The following is a 24,685-nucleotide window of genomic DNA, read 5'->3' on the forward strand; positions in this document are numbered from 1 at the left end:
AACCTCTGGGTGTTTTTAGGACGTCAACATGCACCTTGTGTCTTTCACCTCACGCCTCTCTTTCTCCTCACCACCCAGCAAACCTCTGCATTGAGCTATCGACTGCGTTTTGTCGGTAGCAGCGAGCATCAAAAGGTTCCACCTGGTACCACATGATCTGTATCTGCTTCCTCACACACGGTGCATTCAGGGTCAAGGGAAATGATAATGCTGTGTGGGCTCCACTTATTTTCTCTTTATAGGAAAACAGCTCTTTTGCAGTTTTGTTATCGGGGTCCATATTTTTTAATGTTTATCTTAAAGACTCATTTGTGCTCAACGTTAGATATGGAAACGGACAGAGGCTTCTGAATTCCTTTAGTCCGTATTTGTGCACGTCTTCTGAAAGCTTATGCAGACGAGACGGAGCAGTCCCACCAGAAATTGTAGGGGGCAGTGTAGCCAATAGTACATGATACACAGGACACAAGGAAGAATTTTCAACAATGGCGGAACTTTTAAAAGGCAGCGTTTAAAATGAGCGCTCACGCAATACTTACGCAATAATCGCTGCAAACTAACTGCTCTTCCTCTCGTTTGTCACCTGACCACAGTGTTTCTCTTTTTCTGTTGCCGTCGCTCCAACACAGCTCAGCGGGACAACAAAACGAGGGAAATGCCTGCCGGGTCTGTGGACCTCCTGCTGCGGAGGCCTCGTGTCAGGGTGTAGCTCAACGTTGTGAAGGCATTTCGTGCACAGAAAGAGGAATGTGGATTCTCTAGCTCTTATACAGGAGCTGTGTTAGGAAGGGATCACTTCAGAGCAAGTACGGACAGGAGGAACGACGACAGCAACCAAGATCACTTTCAGTGTTTCTGTGGGAATGAGGGATTAAAACTGACTGTGGATGTGTTATTGAAAACTGGGACCATCCCATCACAATATGAATCTGACCATTTATAGAGGATGTAGTTCTGATGAGTGCAGTTTGTTCTCTTTGTATTAAAACCTACATAAACACCAGTTCTTTGTCTGTTCGACCTCATTAAAAATGTCCTGCTTTAAATGTTAAATTTGTTTTGGAGCTGTGTCTGTTTAGACAAATTAAAGTTGATGCTTATTAGAGAACTGAATGAAAACGCAAAGCAAACTGGAATTTGACTTAATGCAATGAATTCCCTGATTATTAAGATAAAGTCTTAGAGTGAGTTTGTTAATTGTTGTCATTTCCTTCAGCTTTCTGACACAGTTTGTCTTGTAGTTGAATATATTTGATCCAACAGAGCCAGACTTGTTTCCGCGGTCATCTCTACTTATCGTTGTGTTGTTCACCAGACAACTACAGCTCTTTGTGTGTCTGTGTGTGTGTGTGATAAGGTTTGTGTTGAATGAACTTGTCTTTAGGGCAAAAATCCACCAGCAGCATCTCCACTTCATTCCACAACTGCACCACTCACTCTTTTGTGTGTGTGTGTGTGTGTGTGTGAGTGGCTGGTTTGTTTTGTTCTGCGGTGGCCTAGAAAAAGCCGGTACGACAGCTTGCGCTCGGCTATCAGACACATCGGCGTGCAGAGGTGTAAAACTACAGGTCGAAGGTCGGCGTCGTCGAGCAGCGGCAGCGTGTCGGCACGTTCCCGTCTGGTTGATATCGAGGTGGAAAGAGGTGGAGTGGGAACACGGCGAGCAGGTACGAGCTTGTTAGAACACACACTCGGTGACTCAGGTTGGATTTTACACAATCTGCCTACAGAGTGACACACACACATGCAGCTATTTCTCCATGCACCCTTTGTGACACCTCATACAGGAAGTGCACACACACACGAAGACGTAAGCACTTCCTGAATCAGGCGTCCGCGGTAGCACCGCCTCCAGCTCTTTATCAAGATTCTAACACTTGTAGGAAGGAAGAGCTAGAAGGAAAAAACCACCAACTCACTCTGAGCTGTTTCTGTTTCAGGCTTTTACCTCAGGGCTGGAGATGAAGGAATATTGATTATAAATAAAACTTGATTAATGGAGGAAATACTTCATCAATATGTCGATTTTAAGCTGCATCCCTGGATTCTTTCGATTTGTATGATGAGGAGTATTTGAATCACATGTACTTTGAGGAGCTTCAGCAGTGACCCCAGCTGTAGATGAAGGTCTCACCGAACGTCTCACTCTCACACTGAACACACTGATGTGACCTTGTGACACTTAAAGGTGATTTAATCACATTTGTTTCGAAGCTTTGAGAGACACTCATGTTTCTCATATTCTTCTAATATAATTATCATTGACTTTCTCGTCACACTTTTGCACTTAAGTACATTTTCAACCTAACAATTTATCACTGTCACACGGTTGTGTTATTCCTGAGGACACTTCAGCACATGTGGTAGTTTACATGGACTCTCTGGTACTAACTAGTACCTGTAGTACTACTTCACTCCTACACACAGTGAGGTCCAGTGATACTTTAAGATGTATTTATATCACTTTAGTTGTCTTTTAATGAGCTTTATTGTAATTAATGCATCAGACAACTGTGTTTTTAAATGTGTATTTTATCATGGGACCATGTTGTGTGGTGTATTTTACATGTTATGTGTGTGTTGTTAGTGTGTGTTGTTAGTCAGTGTGTTGTGTGTGTGTGTGTGCTGTTAGTTAGTGTGTGTTGTAAGTGTGTGTTGTGTGTGTTGTAAGTGTGTGTTTCAGTGTCTGTGTGTGTTGTAGGTGTGTTGTAGGTGTGTGTGTGTGTTGTAAGTGTGTGTGTGTGTGTGTAAGTGTGTTTCAGTGTCTGTGTGTGTTGTAGGTGTGTTGTGTGTGGTGTGTGTGTGTTGTTGTGTGTTTCAGTGTCTGTGTGTGTTGTAGGTGTGTGTGTGTGTGTGTGTGTGTGTGTGTGTTGTGTGTGTGTGTGTGTCTGTGTGTTGTAGGTGTGTGTTTCAGTGTCTGTGTGTTGTAGGTGTGTGTGGTGTGTGTGTGTGTTGTAAGTGTGTGTCTGTGTGTGTTGTAGGGTAGGTCTGTGTCTCTGTGTGTGTGTCTGTGTGTGTTGTAGGTGTGTGTGTGTGTGTGTGTGTGTGTGTGTGTCTGTGTGTGTGTGTCTGTGTGTGTCTGTGTGTGTGTGTGTTCTCTGTGTGTGTGTGTCTCTGTGTGTCTGTGTGTGTGGAGCCTGGCCGCCCTCACCTCTCCTGCCGTCCCCCCCACAGCCATCTTCTGCCAGGGGTCAGCCAGCTGAGCCAGCGGCATCTTCTCCTCCTTCTACTTCTCCTCCTCTGGACTCCGGCGGCTCCTCCCTCCGTCACACGGCTCTTCCACTACAAACTCTGCTTCTCCTGCTTCTCCTGCTTCTCCTCCTGCTCCTCCTTCGTGAAGATGTCTGTCCGAGTCTGGAGGCTGGAACCGAACCAGGAGCCCAACTACCCAGCGACCGACCGAGCCGAGCGGAGCCGAGCGGAGCCGAGCCAGCGAACTCTGATTCCGGATCTGCTGTGGCGCTCAGACCGCCCCTTCCTCCGGAGAGGAGGAGGAGACACACACACACGCACGCACACACACACACACACACACACACGCGCGCACGCACTTCCGTTGTTTCCCAATATGGCGGCCGGTGTCGGTTTACCTGTCCGTCAGACTGCTACGTCACGCCTGCGTCACGTCAGGAGGCGGCGCCCTCAGATAAACTTTATCTGAATTTAAATCCACAAAGATTCACAACTTCACTTTAACCATAACTGGACATGTTATTGATTTATTGATCTGTGTGTGGGTCTGTCACAGAGAAGCAAAACTAACTCAGATACAAAACAACCAGAGACACAACGACCAAATGGAATCTGCAGAGCAACCAGAAGACAAGACAACCAGAAGACACACAACCAGAAGACAGACAAACAACCAGAAGAGAAGACAAACAACCAGAAGACAGACAAACAACCAGAAAGACACAATGACCAAATGGAATCTGCAGAGCCACTAGAAGACAAACAACCAGAAGAGAAGACCAACCACAAGACAGACAAACAACCACAAGACAGACAACCACAAGACAGACAAACAACCAGAAGAGAAGACCAACCACAAGACAGACAAACAACCACAAGAGAAGACAAACAACCACAGGACAGACACAACAACCACAAGAACTGAAAATCAACCACAAAGAGACAAGAGTACCTAATAATTTATAAAAGAGGAACAATTAACACAAAAGGACATGAAATGACATCAAAGCGCTTCAACACAACAGTGAGTTTTATTAACTGTTCATAGATTAGAACGAGAAGTTGTTCATGTGGCTTCAGACGCTGCTCTGAAGAATCCTGTCTGGTGCTGACCTCTAGTGGCTGAGGGAAGAAAACACAACTCAGATGGTTCATTGTTCACTTCTTTAGTCTTTATTGAATATTTCATAGTAATATTGCGTCATAACCTGAACTCTATTACTTCTTATAGTAAATATATCTCAGTATGTCAGCTGTACATACATTTTAAAAATTCAAGAGGACAATCAAGTTCTTTTACTTGTTGTAGCAGCTGATATTAATATGTACAAAAGAAATTGAGACGTTTCCACTCGTTACTTTTTTTTAACATATTTATTTCACAGTCTTTCAGTTCATCAAACTCATCCATGGTCAAGTAAAGCTTCATATCTGTTCCTGGTTATTACAATAAACATTGTGAGGAACTTGAAACCAGAAAGAAAATACATTTTCTTCTGCTCAGTTTTTAAAACTGTCACATTCCCCCCAAATAAAGTGTAACATAAATATCTACTGGCACCAAGTGCTTTTCTTTACATGGAGGAAAGACAGGTCTTCAAACCACAGACTCTTAAAACTCATGTCCTGAAACAGAAAATATATTGTAGTGCATATAAGAGGAATAAATACAAGCTGACATCAGTGCTCAACAATAATTTAAATTTTCCTAAAACTCATTCAACTCAATAAATACATCTTTAAACTCATGGCTCTTGTCCTGTGCGGTTTTTAAAAACAGTAAAATGACTTTAAAAGGGAAAAGACAGATGGAGTATTAGATTGGTTTCTGAACATTTACAAGCCAGGCAGCTAAAGATGCTGGATACACACAGAGGGAATATGTAACAGATATATAAATCACATTGACAAAACTAAAGTTCAAAACGTAAAGCGTAACTTCTGTGCGTATACTAGCCCAGCCCCTGCAGTATTTAATATCTGTGTAGTCACCTTTAAAAGTACACACAGTGCACTAAGAACATCTTTCAAATCTTAAATATTTCTATGTAAAACTCAAAAATAAATAACACTGAGGTTTCAGGTCCCATTAAGGTGCGGAATGCTGAGATCTAAGGTGGAGGGCGGGGGTGCTGAATGTTTCTCTGCAGTGCCTAGTTTAGCACTGGGAGGAGGTTTTACCCCTGAAGGTCAGAAGGTCGGGGGCGAGTCTAGCTGATGGACTTGAGTTTGGACCAGGGGTGCGTCCCGCGGACTTCCAGGGGGGGGCTGTTGTAGAAGATGTGGTTGCAGAGCTCCTCCAGTGGCGGCTCTGGGTCTGACGTGGCGAACTGAGCTGCGTCCTCCACCTCCTTTCGGATCGCTATGTCAATTTCCTGAAGAGATAAATTCAGTATCAACTCTACACCTCAGGTACTTTCCTGTTTTGGGGAGAAGTTGCTGTGGTTAAGGAAAGATTTCTATTTTGATTAAATGTCAGTGTGAAAGTCTAATTTATTAAAACAAAACAACATCTTTGACCTGAGCCAGTGTCTGAAAACACAGCTTCATAAGGCTGGAGTCACGGTCAGTTGATATTTTACTGCGAGATCAGATCGTTGATGGAAAAAGATATTTCGTCAACGAACAATTCTCTGATATATTCATTTTCCAACATAAATTAACATTCCATAGAATATTCTCACCTTGAACTCCTCTGCAGACGCCATGTTGTTGGTGAGCATGCGCTCTTTCAACATGGAGATGGGGTCACTCTTACTGCGAACCTCCTGGATCTCGTCACGAGTGCGGTAGCTGCACAAGGTGACAGGACAGTTAGAATAAAGGACCCAGCTCTCGTTTATCACCAACAGGAACCATGAAGAAATGACTGGAGGGAAATTAATGTCTCATCTCTACACCTGAAGTTGAACCAGAGGCTGAAATTAAACTCAAGAAATGTATCCAGAGTGAAATAATAAACAGCTTAGGAGCGACAGGTCACCGAGTCAGATATAACCCACCTGACCCCAGGGTCACTCATGCTGTGTCCATGGTAACGGTAGGTCTGCAGCTCCATGATGATGGGACCCTGAAACACAACAGGACATTTCTGAAGACTCCTTTAACTGTCAGAGTAGAGAGGATCTATCCAGAGCTAGAAATAAAAGGGCCGACTGAAGCCCTGGTTTATCATCACTACTCTCAAAGCTGGACGTTCATCACACCTTTCCAGACCTGCAGTGATCTGCAGCGAACTTGGTGGCCTCTCTGACACACAGGACATCCATCCCATCCACCTACGAGAAGAAAACAAACATCACAAGACATCAGGGAAGAAACTAAAGTTTCCACGAAGCTTCATAATAAACGAGCAGCCAGAGGTCGGAGGCTCCTGTGAATGGTTTGTGTGCAGTATCATACATGAGCATCAGATAGCTAGGTGCATGCTCACACCTGCAACTGCCAGGACGGCTGGTCCGCCTCCTGTTCTAGTCTAGGTCCAGACAGGCCAGCTGCAGCGTACGGCCGACAGACACGCTGCAGCTTCTGCCCCAGGACCCCCACGTTTAGCCGGTGTCAAAGAACGACAGTGAGCGTTTATTCTAGCTTCAGAGCTGCCTAAATAAAATTAAAACATCCACGCTGCTTCTCCTGCAGCTTCACGTGTGTCGTGTTTGAATCTCACTCTGATTCCTGGTATGAAGTCTCCTCTCTTGTAGTAGTCGGTGCTGGCTGCAGCTCTCTCCACCGACGTGCCCATGCCGTACTTGTTGTTCTCGCAGACGAAAATACACGGCAGCTTCCACAAGGACGCCATGTTGAACGTCTCGAAGATCTGGCCCTGATTGAACCAGAGAGGACGGGAGCAGGGATTCAGCAGCGTGTCCATATTATTAAAAGGTTAAGTGAGTTTTAACATTCAAATGAATCTTTAACTTTATCTCTAAATAGAAAGTGAATATTGAATCGTCTCCCTGAATAATTTCAGTGTAAAGGACAGGAACTAACATCTACTTAATAAATGTATCTGCATTTATGTTGTTTAATATGATTTTACAGAATAAACTACGCAGAAATGACGTGCACTTTATAGTTATGTATAGTAAAGTTTAGGGTTTAAGTCTCAATTTCATATGATGACATCTTAGGTCTTGTATATCCGTATACAAAAGTTTTACTCAAGGTCAGTATTGGCTCTACTCTTGTTACCACTTTAACATGCAGTCTGTCTGAATGTTATTTGGCTGTGGTATATATACAAACACAAATTACAATACAAAACCCTAAAAGTATTAAAGCTCACAAAAATAAATCTTTTTAATTTTTAGGGATGTTCCTTCAATCCTAAAATACAAAAATAGTTTGTGTATTTGAAAGTTAGGCCTCTGGTCATCTTACCTGATTGGCTGCTCCATCTCCATAGAGCGTGACACAGACCTGATTGTTGCCTTGGTACTGACAGGCCAGAGCGATGCCGGCTCCCAGAGGAACCTGGACGACGACACAGCAGAGTCAGAAGAATTATGATGTCAGAGCAGGCGCCACAGAACCAGGAGAGCATCAGACAATCTGCCAGTAGATGCGTGTCTGTACATGCTGCTTGTGCGTCGTGCTACCTGAGCTCCCACGATGCCGTTGCCTCCGTAGAAATGTGGAGCGTACATGTGCATTGAACCGCCTTTGCCTTTGGCCACGCCTCCTTTACGACCTGAGGAGAAACGAAGAAATGTGACGTGTAGAACCACTTCAGGCGTTCGATCAACCCACACAAATTCAGAAGAATTCATGAAGCACTTCCTCACCTGTGAGCTCTGCCAGGATCTCTTTAACGGCCACACCGCGGGTGTACGTGTACCCGTGGGCGCGGTAGGCTGTGATCAGATGATCAGAGGCGTGACGGCTGCCTCGATGCCTGCGGCACACGCTTCCTGTGAGGACACGGACCTTATGACATGTAGTGGAGCAGTCTATCAGTTCTGCCAAGTTGTTTTCACCCCCATTAGTTAGAAAGATTAAACAAACTACAGGTTCCCACAAAACTTTGCTTTTTATTTCAGTACCAGTTAAAGCCCAATTTATATCATGTACAATCACGTTTTTCTTCTTTGTGTGTCTCTGTATGTTTTTCCCAAAGATTCTTTTCTGGTGAATGTCTAAGTAACCATTAGATTCTCATGTCAAACTTTACAAGAGCATTTTTCTGTTCAGCAATTGTCTCGCAGATTTAATTAAAAGTGAACAGAGCGACAGCGAAGTTACATCGAAGCACAAAAGACGACCGAGTGTAATCTGCGTTCGTACCTGTCCATCGTACAGGTGACAGAAGCCTCTGATGATCTTCTGCTTGTACAACTGGTCGGCTTTGAGCTCCATGCGTCTCACAGTCTGCATGGTGCGGTAATACTGCAGACCCTGCTCCCGAGTCAGCTCCGCCCTCACCGGGGGACCCTCCTCCAGACGGTGCAGGTCGCATTTCTACTCAAGACGACAGTGAGGAAGAAACAAATCTTTAGCAGCTTCTTCAAAATGTGCATAAAACCAGAAAACTTACAGAGATGCTGATGTTTCACTGCACCTTGATGTCAAAGGTCGCCTGAGTGGTCAAGTCAGCGAAGGAGCGTGAGACCACAACTCGGGCACCCTGGTGGACAAGAGGACACAAAACATTAAATCAAGTACACAAAATACATCACTGCAGCATTACAAAGTTAAATTAAAAGGACACAAGTCTTCCACACAGACAGACAGAGCCTCTTCACAGCAGCTGCAGGGTTAGTGGGTGTAGAGAGGCAGAGGATCGGGGGGGGAGGGTCCAGTGGTTTACAGTGGACAAGAACTCAACTCCAACTGTGATGTGTGACAGTCAGTAACTGGGAGGAAGAGTAAAACCAGTCAAGTCTTCAGCTGTGGTTTTTAAATCTCATTTAATCCTCCAATACTGGGTTGAATGGTAAAAATATTTATAGAGAGACTGTTGAATTCACATGCCGTCTGAGAAAAGTCCAAATTGCTACCAACTTGCAAGTCAACACATCTTAACAAAAATATAATAGATTCACAGCGCGAGATTGTTATTCATGAAAACAAGTGTTAGTTGCAGTCCGAGTTCTTCAGTTAATCTGTGATACCGGCTAAAAAGGTTTCACCCTCATCAGACATCTTCATTTAGTGAATTCACACATTTCAGGAGGAAAAGAAAAAAGGGACAAAGACCAAATCACAGAGAGATGGAGATAACAGAGTCAATAATCTAATCTTAAAGAGGTTATTTTCCTTTAATTCAGAATTTCTTCCCCAGCCCTGTTAGTGATCAGACAGAGGATGCTGGTCGTGTTCTTACTGGTGGGTCGCTCTGGGGGCTAACTAACTGATCCACAGGCGCTCTAGTACTGACTGGTGGTGGTTTGGCTGGTTGCCGCCGGGTCTTTGCCAAGTCGGGCGACGACGGCGAGGTTAGACTGACGTACTCTGACAGGTCAATCAGCAACTGGGGAACACAGGAGCCAATCAGAGCAGAGCCAGAGGAGCGCGACAGAGTGAACAAGACGAGGAGACGTCGACAGGGGAAACAGCAGAAGCAGCAGCTACATGGAGACCGGACACATGGGGACACATGGGGACACATGGTCCAACAGTGTCTACGCGTCAGCTGATACTTCAGGAGCGGCACAACATCTTAACACTTATCAGATTTGTTCTAAAAACATAAAACATTGAGTCACAAGTTTTAGATTCAAATATAACAAAATAAACATATAGATGAGGAAATTAACATCTGCATCCCAACACATATTCTGAACTTCATATTTGTTATATACATGTTAAGAGAGGGAATGAAAGAGGAAACATTCCTCCTGTTCAAAGCAACCGAACCATCAAACTCATTTTTAAGCTTAAAGAATTGCTTGGTGTTGCTTGAAATGAAATCCAAAGACTAAAAACTCTGACCTGCTTCAAACTATAAAAGATGGACAGGTTGCACTGTGGGTAACTGGAAACTCTTCATAAGATCTCATGTTATTTAGAGTGAAATCTTTCAGCTGCACCATTTTGTCCAGTCTAGAGAAGCTCCTTGGGAACCAACAGAACGGGGAGGACGTGTAGGATGAGGCCTACAGACAAACATCAGCAGAGCGACGAGCTGCTTACCTCCGACACTGTCTGAGCTCCCTAGGGTGAGGGGGGGGGGAGGAGGAGGGAGAGAAGCCAGACATAAATAGGGATTGTTGTGAGTGTGTGTAATGTGTGCGAGAGTGAATACACAGGGAGAGGAAGCAGGAGGGAAGGAGCGACAGCGCAACACAAAGCTGAACCACAACAGAGTCTCTACAGGCACGAGGAAATCGAGTGAAATGTGTTAATAACTGAATGATGATGAAAACAGAGTCAGACATTAGTGCCTGAAAAACACACGAGTTCCATAATGATCTGAACTCGTGTGTGATGGATGGTTTCTGTTGCCTGTGGAGACACTGATGTCACAGACATGCTGCTGCCAGCGCTCAGGCTTTTTCTATCCAACTACACATTGAGCAAAGAAAATACAGATTCACAATATCTGCTAATAATCCACTTTCATCTGCGGCTCACTGACGGTCCTTTGTCTCACCGAACATGCAAACACATGCAGCAATAAGAAGCATCGTGCATCTTTAAATGAAGCTTTCACATGTATTATTCTGCTACTACAAGAAAAGCATCGCTGCAAAACAGAGAAATAACAAGTTGTCTGTTCGATAACTTGAAGTGATGCAACAAGTAGAAACCAACTTTAACCTCGTCAGTAAAGTCAATGTATTGATTCCTCAGTTAAACTACATTGAATTTATAATTTCTGCATGTGAGAAAGACTCAGTTTGAACATATTTAGTATATTTAATATTGTAATATTAAAGTTCTGTCTGTTTGATAACTTGAAGTGATGTAACAAGTAGAAACCAACTTTAACCTCGTCAGTAAAGTCAATGTATTGATGCCTGGGTTGAATTTAAAAGCAGATATCGATCAGCATTTGTATTTTCCTGCGTGGGGAGGCCAAACCACCACAGACACAACCACAGACACAACCACAGACACACAAACACGTGTTAGATTTCAGGCATGTCCGCCTCCACACTTAACCCGGGTCGTTTCCAGCCTTTTACCCGCTTAACAACATGCGAAACCAAAACGTTTAACAAGCGGTAAACCAGCGAGGCACATGCTAATGTTACGTGTTAGCCACGTTAGCCGCTCACAAGGTCAGCGCGAGGCCCAACGAGGCTAACCGTGGCTTAGCACGGACCGGCTCGGCTCAGAACCGGCCTCCAGCTCAACGTTAACCCGGGACCACTCACCACATTCCTGCCAGTGATGCGACAAAGAGCGTTGGAGATGATGGTCAACATGGTTTTCATGCTACTGCGCGAACACGGAGGATTAACCAGCGGCGGCTGCGAGCTGCTAAATACCCTGTTACTGTCCGTCCGGGAAAGGAGTCCGGGGAGCACGGGGCCCAGCACAGCATTGGTTCCGCCTAGCTTTTATAGTGCTCCCACAGCTGAACCGCCTTTTTTTTTTTAAAACCACAAATTAAAATGTATTTAATATTAAAGAAAAGCTGCTTTATAGAATTTAAAATATAATCTGATCAAGGCCCAGAGTGAAGCACTGATGAGTAATGTAGATAAAATGTGAGAGGATGCTGATCTAATCTATTTAAATATAATAACAATAACGGTCCTAATTTATTATACTATTGCTTTCCCTATAATATCTATATATTTTATTCATATATGTATTTCTACATAATTTTTTGTTTAATTTCTTGCATTCATTTTTTTCTGTTCATTTATATATTTTTCAATTTACTTAAATAATTATTCCTCGATGTATTTAAATATTCTTTACTCTCAAAATCTATTACCAGACTCAATTCATTTGTGATTTTATTCCTTCATTTCTTTATTGTTTCTTCATGAATTTACACCGTTAATATTTATGCCCACGTTAACTGTATTTATGGATCAAAAATGTCAATTAATATGCTATACACATTTTATTTACATATTTATATCAACATTTTTTACCTTATATATGTGTACATGTGTTTGAAAATGTATATATTTCCAAATATCAACCTGTTTTGATGATAATGATGGATCAGTGCTGGTCTGTTGCAGTGAGAAGTAATAATATAATAAGTAAGTAACAATAAACAATAACATCTTCCAGTAATCACTTGCATTAGAATGTGACGAAAACAACAAAGTCCAGATAAATAAAAATGTATTTATTGTATTTGTAAGGCAAAGAATATATGATGCCAACATTCCTCTGGCAGCAATCTGACACATTCAGGATCAAGCTCCTCGTTCCATATAAAAAAAAGCAGAGTAAAGGAGTGTTATACAGTCGGCAACAGTGGAATATAAAATATAACATATTGTGGTATAAATCCATGCACATAGTGAATATATGAGGTTACAACAAGGTCAGGAAGCTCAACGTTTGCTTCAAGTTCTCCGGTCCTGCTGAGACGCTGTAAACTCTGGTCGTGAAACAAAACACCAAAAATCATTTAAAACGCTGCTGTGCTCCAAACCGCCAGAACAAAGAATGTAACAGGAATCAGATACAGCGACCATCTGGGTTGTGAAAAATAAATGAGCTAGTCGTGATATACAGTATGACTGAAGTAAACGGAATTATCTGCAGACACACACACACACACACACTCTCGTACACACTCGCTTGTCAGACGCTGAAAGGCTTTGGCAGGAAGTTCTGAACGTGATCCCTCAGCCCTCCACTGTTTGGTTAAAGTGTCTCTTTCCGTCCAGGTACAACATCGACTCTGTCAGACAAGAACAAAACATCAGCATCAAAATCAGCTTCTTATGAAAGAAAAATGGATCAGAAACAACTGTTTATCTTTTTATTCATGTAGCTGAAGCAGAGAGGATTTCTCTGAAGCTGGTATTTGATGCGAATTACAAATGTTGTGGTGACTCGATTTTCAGTTGAAGTTGCGTGTGTGTGTGTGTGTGTGTGTTTACCTCCATATGTCTTTGGGATGATGCTGGGGACGTCACGGTCGGAAACAAAGGTGAAGTGGAAGACGTTGGTGGTGTTGTGCTGGCGGGTGAGCGGGTCGAACACCTCGCTGTGAACTCTGACCTGGATGTACATCCCCTGTGTGTAACACACCTGAAACACACAAAGCCGCTGGTGTTAACGATTACTGCCTGACAGAAACATTCACACAGACACACACTCTCTCTCTCTCCAACCTGTGATGAGAGCAGCAGCAAAGAGCCGATATCCACAGGTTTCTGGAACAGGATATCATCAACAGCCACCAGACGTGGTCGACATCCTCTGCCGCACAGCAGGAGAGATGATGTCACTTGGTTTGTCAATTAGCACCAAACAAAGATCCTATGATTATCGTTCTAATCATCAAGCACGACTATCGCTCTCTCACCCGTAGGAGCAGGCGTTGGCCCAACCCAGCTCGTACGCTTTTCTCATCAGAAAACCTCCGAATATCCTGTTGAAGATGTTCCTCTCCTGCTCAGATCAAAATACACACACAAAACAACAGACTTAAGATCCACGACCTGTTTATACTGTAAACAACGTGCGTGAGTTACAGACACGACCTCAACGACAGGGCTTTTCGTTTTCAAAGATGAGGGGGGGGTTGAAGATGAAGAGAAGTAGCCCTGGAGAAAACCTTTGAGACTTGTGTGTGATAGATCTTGAATCTCGCTCATGATAAATGTAACATCAGTGTAGAAACATCAAGCCTCAGACGTCCTCTCGGTCTTTATTTTCCAGATGTTCCTTCCTCTCACCTGAGGGTGGCAGATCTCCAGTCCTTTTAGTTTGGCGTCTTCCATCCACACCGAGTTCGGAGGCAGAACTCTGCTGCTGAAACTGACCGTCCTGCAGGAGAAGACGCACAGAAAAAGTACATATAAAGTATAATTCCACATTTTAAACAAATATGATTCATCTAGTTTCTAAATACCCTCGTCTAGGTCATGGCTCTTCAGAAGGAACCTAAAGGGATTGTTGTGGAGCGTATGTATAAAGTCATTGTATCTCAGCCGTACTTTGTGTCCAGGGTGTTGAGGAACAGGCCGTGCACGATCTTCCTCTCCTCATCTGTGGGAGCAACCTTCAGCAACGATGCTGTGCTCAGATCCACTCGGCGCGATTTATTAGCTGGAAGCACAAACAATTCAGAGAAGAGAAGGACAGGAAAGTTCACAGTATATCATTTTCACCAAGGTAATAAAATCACGCCGTACCTTCTCCTTCCTGGAAAATCATGTCCTCCTCTGATCCCGCAGGCTTCAGTGGATTTACAAACGCTGCCCTGAAATTCAGCACAGAGAACGGGAGTAGAGGGAGGAACGAGTCTCAAGGTGGTTTTCGCTGTCTCACCCCAGAAAATTATTTAGTCAGATTGTCTCCGAGATGTTTGTGAAAAGTTTGGTCAGTGGACGACGAGTTTCATCCTGTGGTTCTTACCTCTTGTTCTCTGGGTCCCGAGCCACCATGACAAACGTGGCGTCCAGAACCGGGGAATAAGCTCCATCATGGTACTGGAGGAAGAGACAGAGTCACTTTACGAGACATATTCTTATTCCTCTATACGTCTGTGGTGCAGGCAGGTTGAAGGTGTCCACCTGTGACATGTGCATCTTGGCTTCAATAGACGTCTTTCCCACCCAGGTCACATGACCAGTGAACTTGATGTCGCAGTCAGGATAGATGACGTGCTGCCTCATGTCTGACAAACAGAGGAAAAATACATCAATATGCCTTTAACATGGAACCACAGAGACAACTTTGACTTTTTCAATAAACAGTTTGGATTTTAAAACGTCCTTCACAGTTTCCTCGGGTCTGAGGTGACGCCTTAAAATGTCCAGAGTCCAGATCCAAAAAATATTTATCTCACAAATATTAAACTAAGGAAATCGGCGAATTGAATTCAGTTACTTGAGACGAGAGTCAAACAAAATCATGTTTTTTATTATTATTTGAGGACTAAAATTCAAACTGAGCCAAAACACAAGAGGTTATAGGAGAAGAAAAAGCTGAAACAATCCATTGATCAACCGAAGATGAAACTCACTGATTAATTGCTTTGGTCTTTTTTTAAGGAAGCATGACAGAAAGGTTCTAGTGTCTCAGTGAGAGCGTTCACTGGTTTTCTTTCTATTACATTAAACTGAATATCTGTGGGTCTGGATGTTGGTCTTCTCTTTGTCTTTCTTTCCACTATATTCTGACATTTTATAGACCGGAAATCTCCTGGCAGATTAATAAAGACGACTGAGAGCCAAACTAACAACCAGGATCAAACTGTGGTGCGATCCAACACGAACTGAGAAACACTCGTACCTATTTTGTCCACCAGAGCTGTGACGATAGACAGAGGAGACCTCTTCAGAACCGGGTTGTAGGTGTGGGAGTAAGATATGAGGACTGAGGAGGGAAACAGGAAAGACAATGTTCTGGCGTCTGATTGAGTTACATATAATGGTATTGTAATATATAATATAATGGTATTGTAATATATAATATAATGGTATTCTTCATACGACACCTGCTAAACTGTCCAAGTCCTCCAGGATTCTACCAAACCTGAGAAGAAACAGACGATGATTTAGAGACGGGAAAAATGCTGTCATGGTTATTTGTAAGTGGAGATACGAGGACAGAGTAAGTGTGCATGTGTGTGTGTGTGTGTGTGCGTGTGTGTGTGTGCGTGTTTATGTGCACGTGTTTGTGCGCACCTGACAGTGTTGTGGAAGGTCAGGTATTTCTCTCGGAGCTGTGGCTCGGAGCCCAGAGGCAGGTGAACCTCCAGGTAGCTGTCCTTCATGGTCTTTGCTGGAAGGTCCTGCTGAGACTTTGCCAACATGGACGACAGCGACACTCGCTCCGTCATGGCGTGCTGGTGGTCGCTGTGGAGGTGATTAGAAATCACATTTCCTTTTATATAAAGACCTTAAAGATACACTCCCTGGTAAATAATAAGTTAATGTGTTGTGTTAAATGAAAGGTTTAGAAAAACTGAAATATTTAAAGTTAAAAATGTAAGATTAACAGTAACATATGTATAAAGAAGAAGAACGTGTGTAACATAAATATTCAAAGTTTGTAAATGAAGTGTAAAGTTCCTCTTATCTTATTATACATTTTACCTTTCATTTTCTTTTTAAATATAGAATTCATTAACTGAAATGAAGTGATTCAGCTGAAAAACATGGTTCTGCTTCAGTACCTCCAGTTGGTGGAAGCTCCTACGATTTCTCTCAGCCTGTTTCGCACTGAAAACACAGAAGAATCAGTCAGAACTTGTTCGTCTGTGGATTTTCTGTGTTATATTGTGAGACAATATAAAACACAACACAGAGACGAGAGGTGGTCAGATGGGGAAAAATATCTTGTTGGAACCAGCTGCAACAAAATACTAATCTCAGCGGCACAGAGGAAGAAAACAGACGTCACCCACCGAGGCTGAAGGGAGAGATTAGCTCGACTGTGGAGCAGAGAGAGATCGTTAGTCCCAGAGTCAGACCTGGTGCACAGTGAAAAGCTGCTCTACGAGAAACAAGGTGGGAGGCAGGTAAAAGAAAATGGACGCTCAGTCAGTGGAGAAACATGCAAAGGTACTGATGACGTCATAAAGGGTCACAGCCAGTGACATCACAACAGGTGAAGCTTAAAGTAAACGTGGGGCAGTGAGGGACAAGGTCTCGAGAACCACTCATCCACAACACTTCACAGGCGAAGAAAATCAAAGGACAGACGGACGGACAGAAAGACAGACATTCCTCAATAAATTAGTAGGATTAGAAGCAGATTGACAGGTGGTTAAGATTTGTCTGAGTTTACCAACACACACCGTTCGACACGTGTAACAGTGGATTTCCTGCGGAGAAACAAACAGGATTAAACAACATGTGGGGTGAAAGGTCAGGGGGACAAGGAGAGAAACCGATTTGGGATTCAGTCACACAGACGTTAAAAACTTTACCATTTTACTACATTTAGCAGAGATCACGCAGGAAACCAGTGTTGGTTGACCAGCACTTTACACTTTACATTTATAGATAAAAAAACATGATACGGTTGGAGTTGGGACCAACATCCTGCATGAAGCCTGAGGGAAACTGTGCTGTCGATCAGGAACTACAGAACTACAAGGAACACAGGACACACACAAGCTGTGCAAAATTAAAAAGAGAATTAAAATATGTAATTTGATCGCTGATACTCAGATGTTAGATGTGAAAACAACATGTTGAACAAAGAGAAACATCACAAATAACAACAAATAGTCATTTATTCTGTATGTAAACCGTTAAAATACATATTAAATATAAACACATCAGTCAATTCAAACAGGCTGACGTCTTACCCTCCTCCATGTCCGGCGCTCTGCCCCCCTGCGACACCCCCCCGGTGCAGAGAGACCTGGTCGTCAAGGAGGCGGCCGAGCGGAGCAGCAGGAACCTGCGGACAACACACAAACCAGAAAACCGTTTACCATCGGCACAGATAGAAGAAAATACTACATGAGGGGGATCATTTCATGCTCAACAGTCAACGTTACATGTATGATCAAATGTACATGTGGACTAGATCTTTAAAAACCCATCTTGCAGATCAGAAAATCTTCTCGTTGTGCAGATCCTCTCCTCTTTTCAGAGAACAAACAAAACCCAGGATGACCTCAAAGATCAAGGAGTCCAGATTCCCCCACACTCGCCTTCCTCTTCTAATTATAACTGTTAAATCGGATCTGTCCACAGTGAACAGCTGAGCTGACCGAGCGACACTCACCAGGTCACCAGAGCTCTCAGTCATCAACACAGGACACAGTAACATGTCCTCAAGTCGGGGGTCGTTTCCATTTAACAACACAAAACATTCCGTCTTTACAAGGCACAAGTCGCTCCATCCTTCATTTCTCATTTATTGTATTGTACTTGTATCTCATGGTTGTACTTGTATCTAATGGTTGTACTAGTATCGCATGGTTGTACTTGTATCTCATGGTTGTACTAGTATCACATGGTTGTACTCGTATCTCATGGTTGTACTCGTATCTCATGGTTGTACTCGTATCTCATGGTTGTACTCGATTTATCCATGGTTGTACTTGTATCTCATGGTTGTACTTGTATCTCATGGTTGTACTCGTATCACATGGTTGTACTCGTTTCACATGGTTGTACTATCTCATGGTTGTACTTGTATCTCATGGTTGTACTTGTATCTCATGGTTGTACTCGTATCCCATGGTTGTACTCGTATCACATGGTTTTACTTGTATCTCATGGTTGTACTTGTATCTCATGGTTGTACTTGTATCTCATGGGTTTGTATCATGGTGTATCACTTGTATCTCATGGTTGTACTTGTATCTCATGGTTGTACTTGTATCTCATGGTTGTACTTGTATCTCATGGTTGTACTTGTATCCCATGGTTGTACTATCACATGGTTGTACTTGTATCTCATGGTTTTACTTGTATCTCATGGTTGTACTTGTATCTCATGGTTGTACTTGTATCTCATGGTTGTACTATTACCGGTGAGACAGTATACATGCTGGATCTTGATTGTGACAGAGGACACACACCCTCTGTGTCAACACCCCCCCCCCGTTGGGACCTGGCTATTCCCAGGTGTGGCTGTTCTCCTCATCTCCTCATATTAAAGGTAATAACAGATAAGTGACGGCCACGCGCGGGAGGAAACATCTGTCAGGAGAGATTCATGAGCAGGGTTAGCATCGTTAGCTGCTCTGTGGGTATGCTAGCAGTTAGCTCGGGCTTTCCACTGACCTGGGGGAGAACATGTTGAGTCCGCGGTGACACAGATGCAGCTTCCGGTGTCCGGAGGAGGAAGAAGAGCGTCAGAAACAAAGATGGGAAGCACAGGAATTCTCTGGAAACGAGGAGTCAGAGCCACGACCTGTTTATTCAGAGTCTGAGGAGTCCACACTTCCGCCTTGAGTCCAGGCCCCGCCCACTACACGATGACCTCACACGCACCGTTTCATGAGAGGGACTTTGATTCCCTGAGTTCAGTCTGTCAGGCTTCTTCTTCTTCTTCCCTGAGTTCAGTCTGTCAGGCTTCTTCTTCTTCTTCTTCTTCTTCTTCTTCTTCTTCTTCTTCTTCTTGTTGTCTTCTTCTTCTTCTTCCTGAGTTCAGTCTGTCAGGCTTCTCTTCTTCTTCTTCCCTGAGTTCAGTCTGTCAGGCGTCTTCTTCTTCTTCCCTGAGTTCAGTCTGTCAGGCTTCCTCTTCTTCCCTGAGTTCAGTCTGTCAGGCTTCTTCTTCTTCCCTGAGTTCAGTCTGTTCGTCTTCTTCTTCTTCTGTCGGCTTCTTCTTCTTCCCTGAGTTCAGTCTGTCAGGCTTCTTCTTCTTCCCTGAGTTCAGTCTGTCAGGCTCTCTTCTTCCCTGAGTTCAGTCTGTCAGGCTTCTTCTTCTTCCCTGAGTTCAGTCTGTCAGGCTTCTTCTTCTTCCCTGAGTTCAGTCTGTCAGGCTTCCTCTTCTTCCCTGAGTTCAGTCTGACTCAAACAGAAATGGTCAAAACATCCTCTGAGCTTCACAGAGCAAAACTATTGTAACGATCTTAAACAGGCTATTTATGGTGTAGTGTGGGGCTCTGTGCTGCCCAGCAAATTCCATCTGTGTGTAAACCTACTGGCAATAAACCTGATTATGATTCTGATTGTGTCGGCAGGAGTGAGGTCAGCCCTGAAGTAAATAAGTTTAAAACCTCAAAATGAACTCGGAGGCTCGGACACTGACAGCAGCACCAGTCTGACCAGCAGCCATTCAGCTTGTTTTTACTCTCTTGCACACACGGTAACGTCATTCAGTGTGTTTATTGTTCTGCACAACACCCATTGGCTGGAAAGGTAATACCTTGCTGAGAACACGGAGGAAGGGGGGGGGTGGTGTGGGCGACGACGCATTTGTTTTGGTTCTGGATGCTGTTACAAGTTCAAGATCTGGCAGTAAATATCATATATATATATAACCTATAAAGTTTTAGTGCATTAAGTGTCTTTGTGGTGCTATAGTTCAGGACACCAGTCTCATAATGTCTGATGTGGCTCTGGAAGAGTCTCCATTATATTTAGAGATGACACATGTATAGGATGAAATGTGCATTACAACCTGGAGCTGAGGAAAGGTGTTTGCATGCTCGGGTCAGCAGGGGTCGAACACAAGAAGCTGTTGTTTACTATCTCGTGTTTGCTGGACCTTGACCCAAACTAAAACTTGCTGATCAATCTTCTCTGTTGTGTAACCCCTGTTTGGGATGTGCAGATTTCCAACACTGCATTCTAGAGTTGTAACACTGATACAGCCTGACCTTAACTAGCCTGGCTGTCTGAGAGGGTGGAGAATCCCACTTGTGCTGCTCCTGTGGAGCGTTCATGTTTGTCCATCATTTCCCTGCAGGACTTTGACTTGCCACAGAGCATTTTGACCCTGAGGTACAGAAGCTGCCTGCAGAACCTACAGCCACGTCTGATAATTGTTCTTAACACAGGCACTAACTGTTTTTCTATGTGAGTTGATGTTATCAATGCACAGGTGATATTTGTACTTATATTTACTTTACTTTACTAAACTCCAGTGAATATGCAAACTGTTTATGTCAAACACAGAACTGCTGGTTTCTCTTAAAGCACTAAACTCTTCCCTGAGTTTCTGCCTCCGCCATCAAAACAAAGATCTTATGACAGAATCAAAACAGACGCGTCACGTCCGACGCTGATTGGTCCGACGCGACCGGAGAGCGCCGGTAATTGGTCAAAAACCTGAGCCCCGACCCCGGCCGACCAATCGGCTTGCAGCTGGAGCCGGGTATAAAAGCGGTGATGTAAACAAAAGAGGGGGATAGTTGGACGGCAGCGACCCGGCCGAGGGCGACTCTTACTGGATGTTCCTGACTCGACGTGCGCGTCCGGACCTGAGGCTGACTGTGGGGGAAAAGCCACTGAGAAGCGAATGAAGAAATATCTGATCTTTCACTTCACATACAGAGGACTTCTAACGAAAGGCAAGAAGAGTAAAAGGAGAAAATGGAGTATACGCTGCGAAAGGCTGAACCAAGGGACGTGTCTGATATATTACGACTGGTGAAGGTAGGTGGGCCACACCGGAAATAAGGGTTTCCACTGCACGTCAGGTCGCCCGGGTTGAATTCAGCTTCCGCACTACGCGAGTTCACTTATCTTCAGCTAGCTCAGTTAGCCCCGACTAGCTCGGTTATATTTAGCCAGCTCAGTTAGCGCCAGCTAGCTTAGTTAGCCTCAGCGAGCCCAGTTATTTTCCAGCTAGCTCGGTTAGCTTCAGCTAGCTCAGTTAGCCACAGCTAGCTCCGACGAATAAAGTCAGACGAGGCCTCAAATCGACGGATTAACCCGATTAGCGGTGACGAGGTGGCGGGTGCAGGGTTCTGGATGTCGAGCTGGAGGATGTCGGACAAACGCCCGGACATCCTCCGACTGTCCTCGGCCTTTGTTTACAAGCTCACCGCTCACATCCAAATATGGTCTCACTTCCGCCCAGGCCACTTCCGTCCCAGTGTCTGTACCTGTTGGTAAAGTTGTGTAACCACTGATGTGACACACGAGTCAACACGAGCAGCACGTTGAGTCCTTACAAACACAATGATGATCCTATCCTTTATTATTATTATTATGTTCTATCCTCAAATGAGTGATTTTCCCAGAGGTTGAAAAGCAGATGTTTCCCCTCAGAACAGAAGAGACTCGACTTCTCCCATCGATGTATCAAGTTCAACTGATTGATCTGATCGATGTATCAAGTTCAACTGATTGATCTGATCGATGCGACACGTTCAACGAAGCCTAGACATGACCTGCGCCTTCATAAGTCATGTAGTTTAATTATCTGGTTATTGAAATAAGACATTTGTAGGGTTAAAGTTATAAACGGCTCTAACTCCTGCTTTATAAAACCCTGCATGACTGCATATACAGATATAATAATATATCATAGATACAATCTGTGTTTGTAACTGATAATCAAGATGTTTAATTAAATGACACAATTTCAACTCAAATTGTAGTTTTTCAGCTCTAAAATCCCTTTCTCAGAATCTTTTAAAGACACATTTAAATGATTTATTTAATTTTCAAATATCAATATTGACCTTAATAAAGTGTAAAACTGTGTTGATCAACTAATCGATTAACTGACATTAATTGTGATTTCAGTACTAGACGTAAATACTGTTTTCTTCTTCTCCTCAGGAACTTGCTAAATACGAAGAGATGGAGCACCAGGTGAGGCTGACGGAAAAAGGTGAGTTTTTTTTAAACATCCGGCTTTTCACACGCACTAATTATCAGTTTTCTACTTGTGCTGAAATGTGTTGCTTCGTTGCAGATCTCCTTGAGGATGGTTTTGGTGAAACCCCGTTTTACCATTGCATCATCGCTGAAACCCAAGAGAACAGTAGTGATGGTACGTAACAGAGATTTTTATATGAGGTTCAACAGGAAGTTATATCGTAAACAAGCAAAGCTATCCCTCTGAGCGAATGTTAGCTAAGTATGCTAACAATGGGTGGAACATCTTTATAGGTTTTCAGCTGCATGTTAGACAGAGGCTGGTCGTGATGAACAGAACAAAATATTAACCATTTAATTAAAAAGGGTTAAAATGAATCACGAATTATATCTGAGCTCTTTCTCCCCCCTCCTTGAAGGCCGAACAAACGTCATAACATCTCTAGAGAGAACTAACTCGGTGTGTTTGAGATACTGAACTTTCCTGTCTCCATCAGGCCTGAAGGTGGTGGGTTTTGCCATGTACTACTTTACTTATGACCCCTGGGTTGGCAAACAGCTCTACCTGGAGGAGTTCTACGTGATGGATGAGTACAGAGGTAAAAACAACTCCTGTTCTCGTCTACATTTTAAACACATCTCAGCTACTTCCTGCTTTAAAACCCCCGTTTCCCTCTTTCCAGGGCTGGGCATCGGCTCCGATATCCTGCGGCACCTCAGCGATGTGAGTATGTTTCTAAATTAGAAAACAGGACAACTAGAAACTGGATGTCAGGAGTAACCACTTGGTTTTATTCACAAGTGCAGTTAATTCTTTGTTTGGAGGTTTTCTTATGTTGTAACATCTCCTCAATAAATAACAGTTGCAGACCAGAAAATACACAAATTACACATCTGCAGGTACTCGTACAACTTGTACCAATAAGCTGGTTGGATATAAGTAAAATAAGACATTTCTTTATATTTTTAAGTCTTTCTGCTCGTTCTTAAAGAGCCAAGAGTAAAAATATGTCGCTCATATAGCGAGGACTCTCTTTTATAGCCTCATTTTTAAAGTGAGGAAAAATATTAGTCTTCAAGTTTGTAGTTAGAGAAGAAAAACATTTTATCTCCTAAAATTTACATAAAAATCGACGTATTCTGGAGGAAAATGTCTCACAGTTTACCCATGTCCCTCCTGCAGCTGGCGATGAAGACACGCTGCTCCGGCATGATGTTTGTGGTGGCGGAGAACAACGAGTCGTCCGTCAATTTCTACAAGGGGCGCGGTGCCGAGGACCTCTCCCAGGAGGAGGGCTGGAGGCTGTTCAGGTTTGATAAGGACAGCCTCGTCAAGATGGCCACTCCGGCTGAGGAATGACAGAGAACGAGCGGAGCAGAGGAGGGAGACGAGGACACCTGAGGGCGTGTCCGGCTCCTCTGCTGTCCTCCACTCAGACGAGGGTTCCTTTAAACAAGTTCAGCTTTTAAAAAGGGGAAATCTGTTTCACTATAACATGATTGTGTGTTTGGTTCACGTGTGTTGCTTAATCACGTTTCTAATATGTTACGCTGAATAGCTTATGTTTATTCTTACCTTTCATTGATCATTCTTTGTTAGTGCTGATGCATTTGATGTGCAGGGACGACTTTCGATGACTTATATTTACAATAAAACTATAACCGATCCCACGTCCTGGTCTCGTGATTCTGTACGAGAGTCCAACTTCTGGATTCAGATTCAGTTTGATCTCAGTCAGTTTAATTTGCAAATATTTAAACGTCCAATCTTTTACAGCAGCTGCACAAGTTTACAAAACCCAACTGGACGTCACATCACAACGTTTTACTCTGCAGATAATGTACAACTTCAGAGAAACACAAAACATACTAACAATAACAAAATTCACTACGGTAAAAAACCAGTTACCGACAGTGAAAAAGCTGCTTGAGATTCATCAGAAGTGAAAATTCAGTCCAGATTCATCAGAAGCTGAACACGACACAAGAGGGAGGTCAGAGTAGAGAAGTAATCCTTTCTAACCTAGTACTGATGCATTGGAGAGCTCCAGTAATCTATTACACTGAAGTTTCTCCAAAGTTCTTCCTTTAAGACATTTTTGTGAAACTCCTTTGGACTCACATCGTTTGTGTCGACACAACCAACTGGTCCTGTGTTCCCT

At 43.4% G+C, this 24,685-nt stretch overlaps 4 protein-coding genes across 9 annotated transcripts in view; 1 reads left to right on the plus strand and 3 right to left on the minus strand.

Annotated features, from left to right (window-relative positions):
• rps6ka3b (ribosomal protein S6 kinase, polypeptide 3b) overlaps positions 1 to 3,505 on the minus strand; it is a 36,772-nt gene extending 33,267 nt beyond the window's left edge. Inside the window, exon 1 of the mRNA XM_035142024.2 lies at positions 3,152 to 3,505. Within this exon, the coding sequence (XP_034997915.1) occupies positions 3,152 to 3,214 (63 nt within the window). The 5' untranslated portion in view covers positions 3,215 to 3,505. The remainder of the gene's footprint in view (positions 1 to 3,151) is intronic.
• An 837-nt stretch (positions 3,506 to 4,342) lies between these two features.
• Positions 4,343 to 11,662, minus strand: pdha1b (pyruvate dehydrogenase E1 subunit alpha 1b). The gene is given in 14 exon segments (XM_035142039.2): positions 4,343 to 5,567; positions 5,877 to 5,985; positions 6,195 to 6,262; positions 6,399 to 6,470; positions 6,860 to 7,015; positions 7,573 to 7,665; positions 7,791 to 7,882; positions 7,977 to 8,063; positions 8,066 to 8,102; positions 8,476 to 8,649; positions 8,750 to 8,815; positions 9,515 to 9,661; positions 10,324 to 10,344; positions 11,511 to 11,662. Coding segments are annotated over 14 exon segments (1,347 nt in total). The 5' UTR covers positions 11,571 to 11,662; the 3' UTR covers positions 4,343 to 5,402.
• A 768-nt stretch (positions 11,663 to 12,430) lies between these two features.
• Positions 12,431 to 19,273, minus strand: acot9.1 (acyl-CoA thioesterase 9, tandem duplicate 1). Of its 5 annotated transcripts, none has more exons than XM_035142043.2 (16): positions 19,032 to 19,273; positions 17,600 to 17,694; positions 17,084 to 17,110; positions 16,460 to 16,505; positions 15,969 to 16,139; positions 15,779 to 15,816; positions 15,574 to 15,657; positions 14,853 to 14,956; positions 14,695 to 14,768; positions 14,472 to 14,539; positions 14,274 to 14,385; positions 14,013 to 14,103; positions 13,640 to 13,725; positions 13,446 to 13,533; positions 13,212 to 13,362; positions 12,431 to 13,009 (listed from the first exon to the last, which is right to left on the minus strand). In XM_035142043.2, exons 1-16 carry the CDS (start codon positions 19,043 to 19,045, stop codon positions 12,954 to 12,956), a joined length of 1,305 nt encoding a protein of 434 aa, XP_034997934.1. In that variant the 5' UTR covers positions 19,046 to 19,273; the 3' UTR covers positions 12,431 to 12,953. The 5 variants fall into 5 exon arrangements, with proteins under 5 accessions (XP_034997934.1, XP_034997935.1, XP_034997937.1 ...); XM_035142044.2 differs by lacking the exon at positions 19,032 to 19,273 and adding an exon at positions 17,813 to 17,906; XM_035142046.2 differs by lacking the exon at positions 17,084 to 17,110.
• A 1,806-nt stretch (positions 19,274 to 21,079) lies between these two features.
• LOC118098344 (diamine acetyltransferase 1) lies at positions 21,080 to 24,194 on the plus strand. Of its 2 annotated transcripts, XM_035142058.2 has the most exons (6): positions 21,089 to 21,350; positions 22,485 to 22,536; positions 22,621 to 22,698; positions 23,021 to 23,122; positions 23,207 to 23,247; positions 23,707 to 24,194. In XM_035142058.2, the coding sequence occupies exons 1-6, from the start codon at positions 21,288 to 21,290 to the stop codon at positions 23,881 to 23,883; spliced, it is 513 nt and encodes a 170-aa protein (XP_034997949.1). In that variant the 5' UTR covers positions 21,089 to 21,287; the 3' UTR covers positions 23,884 to 24,194. The 2 variants fall into 2 exon arrangements, with proteins under 2 accessions (XP_047193796.1, XP_034997949.1); XM_047337840.1 differs by having other exon boundaries at positions 21,080 to 21,350; positions 23,021 to 23,247.
• Positions 24,195 to 24,685: the final 491 nt, after the last annotated feature.

This window comes from Hippoglossus stenolepis, chromosome 19 (assembly GCF_022539355.2).
Source record: "Hippoglossus stenolepis isolate QCI-W04-F060 chromosome 19, HSTE1.2, whole genome shotgun sequence".
NCBI classification, from domain to species: Eukaryota; Metazoa; Chordata; class Actinopteri; order Pleuronectiformes; family Pleuronectidae; genus Hippoglossus; species Hippoglossus stenolepis.